This window comes from Equus asinus, chromosome 20 (assembly GCF_041296235.1).
Source record: "Equus asinus isolate D_3611 breed Donkey chromosome 20, EquAss-T2T_v2, whole genome shotgun sequence".
Lineage (NCBI taxonomy): Eukaryota > Metazoa > Chordata > Mammalia > Perissodactyla > Equidae > Equus > Equus asinus.
In genome coordinates this window covers 55993332-56010070 of record NC_091809.1, presented here as the reverse complement: position 1 = coordinate 56010070, position 16739 = coordinate 55993332, and the positions used below count along the sequence as shown (strand labels likewise).

The 16739-nt window shown below is 41.2% G+C and overlaps 1 protein-coding gene and 1 long non-coding RNA gene across 2 annotated transcripts in view; both read right to left on the bottom strand.

Annotated features, from left to right (window-relative positions):
- The window catches only part of GUCY1A2 (guanylate cyclase 1 soluble subunit alpha 2), a 282766-nt gene extending 278578 nt beyond the window's left edge, over positions 1–4188 (bottom strand). The window contains exon 1 of the mRNA XM_044752485.2: positions 3772–4188. Coding sequence (XP_044608420.1) covers positions 3772–4059 — 288 coding nt within the window. The 5' untranslated portion in view covers positions 4060–4188. The remainder of the gene's footprint in view (positions 1–3771) is intronic.
- A 4752-nt stretch (positions 4189–8940) lies between these two features.
- LOC139041106 (uncharacterized) overlaps positions 8941–16739 on the bottom strand; it is a 215867-nt gene continuing 208068 nt past the window's right edge. The window contains exon 4 of the long non-coding RNA XR_011495709.1: positions 8941–9065. This is a non-coding gene — a long non-coding RNA (uncharacterized lncRNA). The remainder of the gene's footprint in view (positions 9066–16739) is intronic.

Here is a 16739-nt window from a genome sequence, read left to right as displayed (position 1 = left end):
CCAGTCTTCCCTCCCTTTTTCTTTCCTCACTGTCCTCTCAGCTTCTTGGATCATTCCCTATGTCAGTAGCTTTCCTGCTTTTATTTGCCGTCCTTCCAGTTCTATATTTCTTCTCCTGCTGTTCTGCTCTCTATAGCTTCTGATGTCTTCAAAGCCACCTGCAATGCCGTAACAGCCAGTAGTCCTCTGACAAGAAACCTAGGGAAGCCTTGCCCTTGAGTCAGTCTCCTGGAATATCTTCACCAACAGGCTGACATTAGCAAACCCAAAACCGATGTCAAAGTGATAGGACTCTAAGCAACTCTCATTTATAAGGATAAAACAGAAATAAAAGCATTAGTAAATTCACCCTTGATGTAAAATCCCCAGCTGTTTCTCCATATGTGTTCCCAAGTAAATTATTTCAAAATAAATAATGTAATAAGTGCTTTTTGCATCTTTAGCCAAGTCTTTAGGATTATTTTTATTGTTGTGGCTGCACCCCTGAGCTTCACAGTGAACAAAACTATCCAAAGTGGACAATAAATAAAATTTCCCCTAGACATCTCCAAGACAATTGGAGTTCTTATGTTTTCCTTCAACAAAGTTTCCTTAAAATAAAGGCTATAATTAAAGAAGTTTCATGAAGTCCAAGACTGGGAATGTTTTGTTTGGCATTTCTATTGCCAATTCTTTGCACAATACTTGCCACATAGTAGATCCTCAGATATTTTTTAATAATTGGGTGGAATAAATAGTACTTGGATGCCCCTACTTAAGAAAGTAATCTTCTTTCCTCAAAGTTTTAAAACTCATAATATGTGCTTCCTTTCCTTTCATAGGCCATTATGACAGTTTATTGAAAGCTTGACAATACATTCTATGTCTTCGCAGAATCCCAGAACAGGGAGGGACCCTAAGTTTAATACTTAACAGATGAGAAGGATCCTTGAGAGTTAACACAATGTGCACAGAGATACACAAGTATTTCGTTGTCCAAGGCACAATGCATAAGAACTAGGTCTCCTCAATTCTGGACTTCTTTCAATTTCGTCAATTCAATTTACTTTTATTATTAAAATTGTGTATAATCTTTATAGCCAACATCAATGCATCTAAAAATGGCTATTAAAATATCAAAAACCTGAGTTTGAATAACCCACTCATCAAATAACTAGTTTAATTACTTGGCAATATCCTAGTATTTATTAAATTCATTTCCATTTTCCTACTTGCAAATTATTCTGAATAAAGAACAAATCTCCAGTAATTGAGACAACATTCCATGAGACCACTAAGAAGACAGGAGTTTCCATTACAATTGTAGTTTCTCCTTAAGTATACTGTGACGGAATGCAAGAAGGTTCACAATAGTCCCAACAACTAGAAATTCCCATCCAAGAATACTCTGGCAATGGCTAGTCTCAAAAATCTATTTTTTTAAAAAAGTTGTTTGGCTCTAATGAAAGAGAATAGACAGGACATAATTCATCTCCCCAAGTATTCAGAGAAGTTTAGAATGATGACAACGTAGAAGAATGAATCTACTGGAACTTTTTGAAGCAGTGTTCTAGATTGCCAAATACTAGAAAATGGGGGTGGAGACCACAGAAATAAGTCATTGCTTTGAAATGTAATCTCTGTTTTCTTTGTGTCACCAAAACTATTGGTGATACGGTTAGCCAATGAGAATTTGTTCATAGGGGCCTAGGATGTTGAAAATTTTTACACTATATTCCCCTGTATGTTCTCAGCATTGCAGCTGAAAGACCTTTTCCGAAATAGAAACGAATTACAGCATGGAAAGTACATATAGCTGTTGCATATATTTGATCATCATAATTATTTTCAAATTTCTTATCTTGAAAATCATTATCTGGGTACATGCTTTTTACCCAGCAAAAAGCAAGAGTCATTCAAATTTGATTTATAAAGGTTTATGATAGTAAACGCGTGAGTTCAGTTTATTTTATCTGCTCCTCACATAACATGTTGAGAATAGTCTTAGTGGTAAATTGGCATTACCAGAGGCAATCCTATTACTTTTTAGAAATTTGTAAATTCTGATTCTTAGGCAGAAAAACCCTCCAGGATTATAAAAACAATTCCTCCAAAAACTATTATCTTTAGTAAAATCATTCCATCAGATATGAACCTGTTGTACCAAAGAATTAGTATATCACACAAACGTTATTTAGATACTGACACAAAACAACAGATGCACAGGATTACTCAAGTCCTTTGATAAAGGCTTATGTTCAACAATTTGCAACATCAAACACTTCCTAAGATTATGCTTCCTGGGAAATATTTGCAGTAAAGAATAGCAAACAGTAGCCAACCCACTCTGAGTTTTGTTTCTAGGCTGTCAATGGAAGAAGTGGCAGAAAGGTAAACTGAAGAAAAAATACACAAGAAAAGGAAGACAATCGAAGAGCAGTCCATTGACAAAAGAAGAGGTAAATTCTCCACTAATGCAAGGGCCACAAGGAGATTTGTAGGACTGCCTGGTACCCAGTCCCTCAGGATCCCACTCCTTCTCAGGTCCCTCCTACAATCAGTATCAAACTGAAAGAGTATTTTGAAAATGAAGACTCAAGAGTAGTCAAACAAGATCAATGTGCAGACTCATTTTGGAAACTTTAAAGAAGTAAAAGTCCTAGGGGTGGGCAGACAAAAGGGTCGTCAGGAGTTGACTTCCTTATACCTAAGATCTGGGTGAGAATAAAAAGTGGATAGATCTCCTTCTGATTCTGTCTGCAATGGAGTGGATTCCTTCAAAACAGACCTCTACCAGTTAAAGAAAGACTGGAACAAGGTCTGGCATTCCTGCAAACAGTGAAAGTCAGGGTAGCTGAAATGCCTGAGCAGGAGCGAGGCAGAACTCTGGAAAGATGCCTAGAAGCAGAGGGAGTCTGGAGTACACCTGGAACTGCTGATACAGACATCCCCAAATGAGCACAAGTTCAGAGAGGGCTAGGAAGACATTTATTCACTCAACAGATATTTATGAAGGTCCTCATATAAGGAAGGAACAAAAAAAATGAAGGGGAAAGCACTGAAGAATCCAGGGAAAAGAGAGTGACGGATGAGGTACAGGTGCAAGAAATACCAGAGAGGTTTAGAAACCAGACACTAGGTTTACCCCGAAAAGAATGCCCAGTGAATAAGAAAAAAGGCCACAAGGTGGGGAGAAAACAAGAGATTAGAGGTTTCTTCATCAGAAGGCAACTCAAAAAAGTATCTGACAGCCAGTTCCTTAAGATTTGAGAAAAGGGATGCAACACAGAATGCAGGCAGCCTGTGGAATTCACAGATGTCAGAGAAGGTCACGCTAAGACCAACAGAGTGTGGGAAAAAAGAGGAAGCGTTTCCTGGAAGGCGGAGGGGTTCCTTTGGGATGCTAGAGAACAGAGATGAAAGACATGGAAATGGGAACTGCAGACCACAGTGCCTGGGAAAGTTTAGGGGACAGAAAACAGGTGGGTGTGAAGGAGCACTGGGTCGCCGGGGTGACCGCGACGAAGGAGGGGACAAGGCAGACAGGCCCCCGAGGCAGGACATCCCGGGAGAGTGAGATCTGGCTCCTTTCCCGTGCTCTAACGCCCCTTCCGCCAGAGCCCCGGGGTCCGGCTCGCAGGCGCCCGGGGCCTCCGGGAGCCCCAGGCCGGCCGGGGCGAGGCCGGGCTGCCCCCCAGCGGTCGGGCCCCGCGCGCACGCCCCGGCTGCCCGGCGCCAACTTTCCCGCTCCCCGGCTCTCTCCCGAGGCCGGCCCTCCTCCGCCCAGCTCACCGAGGGTGCCGTCAGGCGGCTGATGCTCTGGCCCAGCGAGTCCAGGTTGACCCGCCGCCGGCGCTGCGCCCTCCTGGCCCCGGCCGTGGCGGCGGCGGCGGCGGCGGAGGCAGCCGGGGTCGGGGCGGCGGCGGCGGCGGCGCGGGGCTGAGGCGGCCCGGGCGGGCTCCGGCTGCCGTTCCAGCAGAGCCGGGCCAGGGGGCACTCCCCCTCCTCCTCGGGGCTGGTCTCCAGGTAGTCGGAGCCCAGCGAGCTGAAGGACTCGGACGAGATCTTCCGGCGAGACATGCTGCTGGCGGCGCGGCGGCGGCCGAGGCGGCGGCGGCGGGGACGCGGGCGGCGGCGGCGGCGGGACCGGCGAGCGGCGGCGTTAGGCGCGTCGGGGCCGCGGGGCGCTGCGGTCGCCCTCGGCCGGGAGGGAGTCCCCGGAGCCGCGGAGCCCCCGGCGCCGGCTGCTCATGGCGGGAACTTGGGGCTTCGCGGCACCTTGGGGCCCGGGCTCGGCGGTGGCGCCGGGCTGGGCTGGGGGCCGCCGCCGCCTCTGCTGCTGCTCGCGCGGCGCCGCTCAGCGCCCGCCTCGGCGCATCGCCGTGCGCCGCGCTCCCGCTCGCGGGGCGGCTGCGAGTGTGCGAGCGCGGGCGGCCGGGCGCGAGGCTGCGGCCCGTGCGCTCGGGGAGGCAGCGGCTTCTGCCGCCCGCGCGCCTCTCTCGGCCCCCTTCCCGCTCTCCCCCCGCCCCTCCCCTCCCGCCTCTCTCCCCCGGCTGCCCGCCTCCCTCCTTCTCCCTTTATCCCCCACCCCCCCATGCTCTCCCTCCGCCGGTATCACGTGTCACCATCATACTCATTGGGAGTCTCTGCCTCGCCTGTCGCCACGTTTCAGGAGCAACGAGGACACTTCGTTACCGTCCTCTACCCGCCCTCCCCACTCCCACCGAGGAGGAGGAGGGCACCGTAGCTCGGATCAGCCCAAAGGGCCCCGACCCCAAACGCCCTACCCCTCGTCCGCGGGAGAGGCAGCACCGGCGGGTGCCGGAAGGGAGAGGGGCGCGGGGCCAGGGGCGGAAGACCTCCCTTTGGAGCCTCCTCTAAAGGGGAAGCCTGAGAGCTTGAAGTGGGGGATTAGGGACCATATTTGTCCTTTGCCCGCCTTCCTCCGAGTTTATTTATTAAGTTCCGAGGCGCAGGGTTAAGGTCTAGCGGCCCAGCCCGTCCATTCCAGAGGAGACGCTTAGAAAGGAAGGGAAGGGGCAACATGTTGGCACCCATCCTGCAGGAGCTGCTCTTGGGGACGAGCGTTCTCCGCCTCACTCGAGGCCGCGTGGGATCCGAGCGAGCCCCGAGCCGGGCGACAGTGAATGAGGACAGCGTCTGCTCGGGCGAGAGCCCTGTTGCTGAGCGGCAGCCGGGCTGGGCGCGCAGGGCTCCTGGCTCCGCACTAGTGCTGGACAGCTCCGCCGGCCACCTGCAGCCGCGTTTGCGGGCGTCGCGAACTGGGAGACAGTTCCTCTGCAGACTCCACTACCTAGGACCCGGCTGGGGGAAGACTGGGGAGTGATCCCATGTCCTTCCTTCTCCCGCCTCTTTACGCCAGATATGCGATCTGTTCGCACTTGGCTGCAAATTCCGCTCGGAAAGCTAAGGGGAGTGGTGAAGAAAGGCTTTCTTCCAAAGCCCAAGAACAGACTCGCCACAGCGCGAGCTCATCTCTTGCCTAGAGTTTGCGGTGGAGCTGCTTCGTGCCAAAGCTTGCCTCATGGCAAACCAGCAGCCGCTCTCAGCGCCCGGCCCCATTGCGCTTGCCTTAGCTCCAGAAAAGCCTGGGACTTGTTCTCACATGAGGGCAAGGGATGGGAAGGAGGGGCAAATAAGACTGTCCCAGAAGACAGGTCCCAGGCTGCGCTTCCCGCGGCAGCAAAGCCGATGAGCAACCCCCACACGTTCCCCTTCCCCGGAAAGAAAAGTTCAGGGACTCTGGCTTTAGCTCCCCAGGGCCACAGAAGCCAAAGCGTTTGTTTTAAAGGACTGATCCTTCCAAGGCGAAGGCATATACGTTTGTGGATTGTGTATATTTTAAAAACAACAACAAAAAACCTTTGCTGTACCCCAACCCCAATTTGCTTTAACTCTAAGTTTTCCCAGTTATTTATGAGGACCCAGACAAATATAAACGCTATTTGAAGTTTCCTTTTATATTGTGGAAAAAAATCTACTCAAATTGATACAGAGACACTCCTGATTCTCAGATTTTAAATGGGCACTAACGACATGCAAACTGTGTACTCTCACTCACATGCTCTCCTTTAAAAGTATATTCTTTCTCAACCTGCTGAGTAAGTTGCTAACTGCATAGTTTCTTCTCTTAGCAGAGGAAATTCAGGCCTCCCTTTTAAAATAATAATATTAATTATTATTAATTATTATGATTATTTTGATTGTGTGGTGTATCTACTGTTGATTTCCCCATTACTTCACTTAATTCTATGTGCATTTGTTTCCACTGGGGATTAGACACAAATTATACTTTTTATCGTAAAAAGTAGTCATCAATTTTGCTAAAAAGTTTCACTGTCCTTTTTTGTCTGAAATACATGGATGGTTCCTTTGAAAATTATTCCAACTTTGGGGAAACTGATCAATATTTTTGCTATGCATTACCACTCCTGGCATACTGGAGTTCTTAGTTCTTGTCTTTAGTAATGGTGATGTCATTGTCAAGTTCTTTAGAGACATACAATTTTGGAACTTCTCTTAAGGATGCTAAAGCGTATGCGCTTCACATTCTTTTAATAAACCCCTGTTGCACACACACACACACACACACACAAATTCTAGTATGGTAATGGTAAATAACCTTTGCCATTGAATTTAAAACCATAACTTTTACTAATCATTCCAGATCTTGTCTGAAAGTCAAAATGACTGAGTGCAAAGCAATGAGTATCATTTGTTTCTAAAACTGACAAGAGGCCCCAGAGTCTTCCTGTTTACACTGGAAGTTTATTGCCAGAAGGAATTCTAAACCTACAGGACATTTTTCCTTTGTGTGAACCATTTGAATCAAAGACTTTTTACAGAATCTGGCCAGATGAAGTGGTCTTACAATTTTCTGTATGAATTAGCCTGTCTTTGATCATGATTTTCCCACTGATTTTTAAACTATAAACAAATGGAGGCCTAGCTATTGACAGTACATCATCTGTATTACTTTCAAAGGTTTCCTTTATGTTTCTGTTCAGGAGCAGGATTCAAGAGCCCTCGGTATGAAGAGTGCTGTGTTCTATACTATTTGAATTAACATTTTTAAAAGAACCCAATAGGTTTAAATAACTTACTCTCCATAAAAAATTTCTAAAAGCCTTAGAGCTACTAAAAGGAACACAAACACTTTAGGAAAGAGTAGTCCACTGAAAATGAAGAGTTTGTGTTCTGATTTTAGAAAAAGAAACTTGCAAAGACTCATGCCAGCAAATCCAACCTCGCTGGATGTGTTGTGTTTCAATAAACTCCTGAAAGCCAGGTCCCTGTTGGAAAAGGGATAGGCAGGAAGGTACTGGTTTGTTTGTGAAGTCGGTGAGGGCACCTGAGGGCTCACTTCAGGTTGATCAAGAGTCGGGAAGGACTCCTTAAGAAAGCAGATTCTCCACCTTAACTAAGATAGTGATTATTTCCCCTTTAAACATAAAACAGCTATTGTTGTACATGCCTTACCTTCATATACAGCATTGCTATTTATAAACTCCTTTCACTTACCCTGCCTCATTTAATTTGATTTTCGTCCTTCCTGGGGAAGTAGTTCAAGAAAAATCACCTCTGTCAAATTCAAATAAAAAGTACAGTCAGTTCTCACTCCCCAAATTCTTTGCTCCAAACTCTTTCCTAATTTCTTTTCATCCATCTAAGTCTCCAGCAAGAAAACCTGTAACATCTGCCTAAGCATTCCCTGGAGCAGAGCTCTTGCCTGATATCAGAAGACCGAGGAAATCTCTCCCTGTACTTAATCTTTACATAAATCTGGCAACTCACAAGAACTGTGCACATAACATTAAAGCAAGTGCTCCGAAGAAATGTAGTAGCTGGTGAATTCTTAACTAGGGCAAATTTTTCTAGATCCCTAACCTAGAAAATTACACACACACACACACACACACACTCCTCACCTGCAATTTCACCCTTGTCCATGTTCCTTGAATGAGATCTGTCTACACCTCTCTCTTTCCCATACTCTTTTTTAAAAGAGGATGAACATACTTTCTCAGTGAAATATTGTGAACAAATAATAGTGGAGAGACTGTGCTTCATAATCTTGCATAATTTTGTAAGTAAAACTAAATATTAAAAATAATATCAAAATGAGAAGAACCAACTGCTTTATTCATATATAAAGGGACACAGAGAAGACAACGCAACCCACCACCTTACTGTTATACTTCAGCACAAAACCATTCTGAAGGGAGAGGGTACTTGTTGCGTGAAACAAGAAGAAGGGAGCCAGGAGCAGGGAGGAAATAAAGAAAAACAGTAAAGTCAATGCAACACTTAGTAGAATTTGTACCAGAAAGATACTTAGAAGTTATGAGTGGGATGACTGTCTCGTTTTGATGCCACCATATGCAAGAAAGCAAGAAAAAGAGAAAATAATCGGTGCCTCTGGCAGACAACACTCTCTTCCTTAAGTGGCTTTGCCCTCTTGACCACGTGCTGCAGAAATCCATCCTCCTCTGAAGAGAGACCCTAAAGTCGATGCTTCCTACAATTCCCAGCCATTTTGTCCTCAGCATCATTAGCTCTCTAAACACTTTAAGATGGGTTTCTTTTTCAGACACTAAATGTAGACTATATTGGAAATTATTGTGCCTTTCTCTAGATGTTTTTATTGTCCTTATATGTCTAATAAGAGCAATATTTTGTCAATAAGTGATTGAATTGTGTCCATTGTAGTCTTTAATCACTTTCTTAAATATTTTTTTCCACCTTGTACCCAAATCTTTTGCCTTCCAAATTATTTCCAAACCTTTGCCTTCTAAATCTATGTAAGTAAAGGTGAATGAACATTTACTGAGAACCCACAATGGACCAGTCTGTTTACTTGTTGCTTTATTTAATCTTTACAATGCCACAATAGGATACATTTTCCCAATTTTACAGATATAAAAATTCTTGCCCAGAGATTTTAAATATCTTCCCCAAGGTCATGGAGCTGATATTAGTCAGAATTCCAGTCCTCACTCCTAAGCTCATGCTATTTCCATTGAAACACATTTCCTGCTTGCCTCTTGTAATTGTCCTCAAATGTCCTAAAAACAGAGAAAAACAAATCTGATGAATTAAAATCACAATGTGAGTGGTTTATTGCATTATAAATAGACATTGCATACACAATTAACATGTTGGAATTATTCCCTGGAACACAATGTCATGAAAAGCACTGATCTGTGCAGAAGCTCTACTTTCTAGTAGCTTCTCTGCCAATAAGCAGTCATGTGACCAAAAGCAAGTTGCTTAATCTCTCTGGACACAGACCCCTCACCTCTAAATTAAAAGGGTTGGGTAAAATCTCTAGGGTATCATCAGTTCCCAATATTTATTCATTTTTGTATTTGTGGAGTTACTCATTTTCTTTTCAGACATATCTTATGCCTAGAAAAATTTCCCCTCACACATCCTAAGATCAGCTTCTCTTTTTCCTCCCTGTCTTATCTATTCTGAGAATGCAGTTCTCCTGCAAATCCCTTCTTTAACTGCCTAAGATCTTCTCTCTATACAAAGCTGCCATGAACATGGCTCACAGAATTAAATGGATAAAAGAGAAAAATTTCAACTCAATTGTATTTGGTTAGAGGTTCACCATCTCTCTGTCTTTTCATAACCTAATTCTTCTGTCTGCTTTATTATATTATAGAAAGGAATCATATCCTCCTGTCTGCAACTTATTAAGCTTGACAGCTAACAATAATAAGTATGAATTATCTATGAGTGTCTTGATATAACCTTGTTAATCTTAATAGACATTTACTTAAATATGTCCAATTTGTCATGAATATGCAATCTTATTTAATCATTATTTTTAAATAATGAATTTATTTTTTTAAATCCAACTTTAATATAAATACTAGAATTCTTAAAAGTATTAAATGTTAAGAATGAAATGTTGTGCCCTTGTCATGATATAAAATGAACATTAGCAAAATGTTACTAATAATGATTAAAAAGCAATGTACTTAGATCCCTTAAAATAATAGGAAAAATTTCTGTTTAAGAAATTAAGAAACGAATCACAATTTATACTCATGCTATAATCATTTCTGGAAAATATTTCAAGGTGGATATTGAAATGAGTGACAAGAGCAATGAATAGATTAATTCGAGCCTAAAAAACAAGTTAGTGTTAAAATAATGCTAAAACATTTCTCTACCGAAAGATGTGAAATTTGTAAAATAAAGCATATGTTTACTCATTTCTATCAGTTCTCCTTACAGTGAGCAAAACGAGCCTTAATTCCTCTTTGGTGTACAAAAATGGACAGGCATCTGTACCAGCACAGGGAACTAAAATAATAACATTTCATTTCTCTAATTCACATGGGGTCTTAATAGGGCCACATTACTAGCTGAATCCTTGTTTCCAGGTGAGAGGCATGTACCTGTGTAGACGCTCATTCCAAAGCCCAAGTTCTCTGCGCCAAGACCCCATGAGTGACTCTGTGTTTCCCTCCAGCTTATGCAGACATAAACCGGACCTACGCCTGCTCAATCCAGTAAAGTCTTTGCACTTCTATCTCAGGGAAGAAAATTCCCAAATGTTCTGGTTTTCAGGTTTTCTAAGTAATTTTTAACAGCACCCTACACCAAAAGAACTACCTAACAATTCAATTTATAATATAGTTGTGCCCAAACAATTTACTAAGCATTTATATCCCAACAACTTAATAGCATTTGAAAATACAATATACGTAAAGTAGGAAAAAGTAATACTTTATTTCATTCTCAAATAATTGTAACTATTTAATTAATTATTCTAATTAATTAATAAAATTGGCCACTGCACAGCTTCTCAAACCTGGGGGGTGAGAGTAGACATTGCCACTCTTCTATTCCACATTGATTTTCCCATGGTTCTTACTTTTTATCATTAATAACTTCCAAAAGTTCACCTTCACGAATGTGTGAAGTGATTAACATAATGTAGCTCAATCCAATGTTAAAACTATAAACTGCTTTAAGCTAATAGATTGCTCAGTTGTCAACAGATGCTGAGTATCATTGTGTTTACTTCAAATTTTTTAATTATCCCTCCACACCCCTGTGCATTCACTACAGCATCCCCAGACCCATTGGCACCTAGTTGGGGAACTGCAACCCTGTTGCTCAGCCCTTCCCAAGTTCTCAGAAAAGCTCGTCTTTTATCTTTATTACAGATTCTAAAAAAGTAAATAGACAATAACAGCTTACAAATGTAAAATAAAAATTTTGCATCTTAATGTCATCTTCTGCTATAATAAATCTGTGTGCAGAATATTACCTAAAGTGTGATTTATGTGTAGTGCATTATTCTATAATTCAAAAATTTATAATGTTTCAACTCATTAACTGTCTATCAACTAAGCTTTGAATACATAATAAAAAACAAAATAATTGGAAAGACACATAAAATATTGCTTTTGATATTTCTTATAAATAGCATCTGTTTACCAAAGACTCTATATGTTGACAGCTTAGCAAAACAATATTATCTCATGAAATGTTTTTTAAAGATTCTTCTTTAAAACTGACCCTGAAACCTTGGTGACTATTCTTTGTTTGAAAAGAACAGGAGAGGCAAGAGTAGGGCTCATTATTCCCGATAATTTCTACTTCGAGCAAGGGGAAAAAGGCACTTTATTGCATTTGTTGATAGAGAAACGAAAGCATCCAAAGATTGAGGGACCTGTCCATGGTCCAATGGCACATAGTTAATCACAGGCAGAGCTCTTAGCCCTGCAAAATCTCATTTCATAGTTCTATTGTAGAAAGTTCTCACTAAGAAAGACTATGCCTTGGGGAGGGAAAAAAATTCTAACTTATTATTTGTAGAGAGTATCATTTGAGCTGCTTTCTTAGGTAGTAAGAACAGGTTTGCATTAATCCAGTTACACATACCCATCACGGCAAAGTTAATTCATCCGTATCCATTCATCTCAACAAGTATTTGAGTAACTGAAACTTTAGTGGACAGCATAGCACAGTGAACATTATAAAGATAAGATATGGTCCCTGCCTTGGAGAATGTACACTCTAATAAGCATAGGAAAGGTTAAATAATATCAAAACTTAAATGGCCATACAAAATAGTACCAGATCAGGGGCCGGCCTGGTGGCACAGTGGTTAAGTTTGTGCACTCCCTTGGCACCCCAGGGTTCACAGGCCCGGATCCTGGGCATAGACATAGCACAGCTCATCAAGCCACGCTGTGGCACCATCCCACATAAAAGAGGAAGATTGGCACAGATGTTAGCTCAGTGACAATCTTCCTTGCAAAAAAAAAAAAAGAATAAAAAAGTAAAATGAAATTAAAAATAGTACCAGATCGGATGTCATTTGGAAAATAAGTATAATATCATTTTAAGAAAAATAAAGATGAACCCTAGATATTTACTTATGAATGGAGTGGGACTTGAATTGGCCTTTGAAAAATGGATAAAATTTGAGTAGATGGAAGTGAGTGTATTGGAGAAGAGAGAAAGTACATTGTGTTTGGAAATGCTGGGTATGCCATCGAAACTGGATCAGAGAATGCATATTTAGGAATGGTGAGAAATAGAATTTAAAACGAAAACAGTTTGGGGGGCCAGCTTGGTGGCATAGTCATTAAGTTCATGCACACTGCTTCAGTGACCTGGGGTTGACAGGTTTGGATCCAATCAAAGACCTACACACCACTCATCAAGCCATGCTGTGACAGCATCCCACATGCAAAGTAGAGGGAGATTTGCACAGATGCTAGCTCAGGGACCATCTTCCTCAAGGAAAAAGAGGAAGATTAGCAACAGATCTCAGCTCAGGGCCAGTCTTCCTCACAAAAAAGAAAGGAAAAAAATAGAAATAAACAGTTTGGGAAAGGCCTTACTATGGACTTTCTCTGGCAGCCATTAAAAAAAAATCATTTTAACTTTTTGACCTGGGATGTGACGTGAAGAGAGTGTTGTACAGATGAAGAAAAGCTACCCATTCATCCATACAGTCCATTATTTCCTAGAACATAAGCCAACAGGGAAGACTGCTCAGTTGTTCAGGAAATCAGTTGCATACCATTAACACTAAGATATGTGACCTCTTCATGATCTTAACCTCTCCATATGCACACATATGCGTGTATGCACATACACACATACACACACACACACACACAACCATTTTCTATATTATTCAAAACTGGGGCATACCTGTTATATATTATCTGCCTATGATATTGTCCAAGAATGTAATCCAAGTCAATAAAGTACATCACCTCCCCATTTTAGCTCCCTATTATCTAAAATGGCCAATTTTCAAAACACATCAGTCATTAATAAACCAATGAGAGGAAAAGTTACCCTCTACAGAAACTATGTTTTTTGAAAAATAGAACCTCCATGGGCCAGCCTGGTGTCGCAGCAGTTAAGTGCACACGTTCCACTTTGGCAGCCTGGGGTTCGCCGGTTCAGATCCCGGGTGCGGACACGGCACCGCTTGGCAAGCCATGATGTGGTAGGTGTCCCACATATAAAGTAGAGGAAGATGGGTACGGATGTTAGCTTAGGGCCAGTCTTCTTCAGCAAAAAGGGGAGGGTTGGCAGCAGATGTTAGCTCAGGGCTAGTCTTCCTCAAAAAAAAAAAAAAAAAAAAGGAACCTCCAAGAGACCCAGTAAGTTTCACTTCTGTGTTAGGATCGGTGGTGTGTCCTATACTTAACAAACACACCCAAAAATCCTTCATTTGATGTCCTAAAACAGTGACTTGGTTGACTCAGTGAAGTGGATTAAACCAGATTGGTCAAGAAAAATCATGCCACCTTGACTCATACCATATATTTGTGTTCTTATGTTCAACCTAATACATTTCCCTTTTCTATCAGAGAAAGATTTTGAGCTTGCTACTTTTGGTCTCAGCAACTGAAAAAGAATGTTCATCCGTACAAACTGAAAAGATTGGCTCTCAGGAATTTCTTGTCAGTTAGCGGGCCGGAACAAATATACAATTTGAAAACACTGTTAGCCAAGTGCAAGAGTATTAGAGGCAGAAAAGAGAATATAGAGAGAGAGAAATGGCTGTGTGAATATTGAGATTTGTCAAGATGACTATAAGATACCCAGGGGGAGCTATCCTGTGGTCACAATAAATACAATCCTAGAACGAAGATTAGCCAACAGGAGTGGAGATGCATTTGAAAAGACCAGACTAGAATGATATTGAAGCAGTGGCTAGACGAGTTCACCAACTGAGCACACCAAGAAGAAGAGCATCTTAGGGGACAGCACTGATTCATATACTACTGAACGTTTTAACAAATCGGGTCTTTGTTCGGAGACAGCACGACTGAGAGTGCTCACTACTCACGTATGAGAAAACAAATTTAAAAAGGTTTTGAAATCAAGAGTCATGCCCAAAATTTCCCATACACACTGGCCATTTTTATAAGGCAGGAGCCGCCATTTGCAACTTTAAAAGCTCCTCAAACAGTAGTTTAAATAATTCGATTAGAGTATAAATGAAAATTCCCCATCCAAATATCACAATTAATTACTTCCAAAATGTTTTTGTAACAAGATAACGAAAGCATTTTTGAAAGCAAAATAGCATTAAAGCCACCAAAGGGAAAGACTCAACTTGTTCTCCATCTGTAGTTCTTTTCACTGCTTCTTCATGTCTCTTAGTTTACACTATGCTTGTATTTTCAGGAGGTTATGTAATGAACCATAATAAAATTAATTGTCTCCAGGCTGATGAGGTCATAGATTCTCGGTGTCCTTGATTTCCAATTATTTTAGCAGAATTTCTTTCTCAGTTGTTCCCTGCTCTATTTGGTGTTCTATTTCAAAAATGAACACCTTTGCTTTTTGCTGTTTGCTTTTTGTTGGTAGTTTTCCATTAGCAAAAACAATACATTATTCTCATTATACATAAGTGACATAATATAATTTCTATGCAATCCAGGCAGATTTAAAAGGAAGTCAATATTAATCACTAAAAAATAATGTCAATTTATAAAACAGATTATAATACCCCTCATACACTTGGCAATTAAGGAAACATGAGCATTGGCAAAGCTATATTGTCACTCAAATTCATTGGAATACAGCAATCAAAAACAGGATATTAGATTATGGCAAGATCCAAGGTTCTAAAACAAAGCTATACCTTCTTTTCACAAAGAAAACCAATCCTTTTTTTTTTTCTTAGTTATTGGTACCCAGTTTCTGAAATAGAAAATAGACATATTCCTGTTGAGTAAATCGACAACTTGGAACAAGTTATTGGTACTTTCATGCTTGAATGGATACATATACAAACAGGAAAAGATTTTGCTTCTATCATTAATTAGTTATGAGGAATTTAAATTGTATGAATAAAGGCCCTTTACATTTTCTTTTCATTATACCTTCAACTTATTTATATTAAACAGAGAAAAAATAGAAAATGCTTTCCTAAGGGTAATGAAAGCATTCTTCTTTCTATTAAACAGTAATTTCATGATTTATTTTATGTAAAGCAATTCTTTATTAAAACAGGAATTCATATCAAGGATGGAATTCATTTTCTTTTCTTCAGCGTGATAATTGCCTCAACTATGATTATGGTCTAAAGACTTAGAGATAATTGCTCCACACAGAAAACACAAAAAACATTTCTGGTTTTATTGGGAAAAATAATAAAAGCAACATATATACATTAACTCATTCCTTCATTCAACAGGCATTTATTGAGTAATATTTCATGTCAAGCACTGTACTAGGTCTTGTGAAGAGAGAGGAGACTAAAACATAATCTTTGTCTTCAAGGACCTTGCAGGAGAGCTAAATGAAAAAAAAAAAAAAAACTTGGGAGAAACAGACACACAAACTGATACAAAAATGGTAGTTTTAATAACGGAGATACACACAGGATAGAGAAAAGCACTTAAGACAAACTTAGAAAAAAGGAAGTTTAAATGCCTTCTTGGAGATGAAGATGTCTAAGTTGAGTTTTAAAGAATAAATAGAACTTTGAAGACAGAAGAGTTAGCGGGGTATTCTAGGCAGTGAGCTAGCCAGAGTAAAGGCACAAAATTGAGAAACAACAGACATGCACCAAGAAATACAACAGTTCAGAGTTGCTGGAGTGTGAAGTCAAAGCAGGGCTCAGTAGAATATGGATAATAAGAGATGGACAGGTCCCAGACTACAGACAGCTTTGTGTATCCCGTTGAGGAGTCACGTTTGCATATTAGAAAGATTAAATGACTATGTGAAGAATAGACTTGAACAGCTAAAATTGTTACCAAGGAAAGCAATTAGGAGGCTGTTTGAGTAACCTAGAAAAGATAGGAGGAATTTAACCAGAGCGGTAGAAGAAGCCCGACCCCATGTTTAATTCCCAATTCTCTCACTAAGTAAGCTTGCACAAGTTCCTGATCTCCCTATGCCTCATTTTATTTACCTGTGAAGTTGGTGTAATAATGCCTACAAGAATTACATGCTATCATCTCATTCTGCACAGGAGAATGCTGCAAAAGAGGAGGCATTAGAGGGAAGAGATTAGACAAATATATAGATGTTATATTAGCCAGATCTAGCGACTGATTTAATACGGGAATTGCGAGAGAGGTTTTTAAGAATGGTCCCTGTTTCAATTTTGGAGATTATCAACGGATATAGAGAACACAGGAAGAGGAAATGATCTGGTGAAGACGATAAGGTCTATTTCTTATAATTGCATTTGAAACAGATTCAGACGAACATGTCTAGCAAGCAGT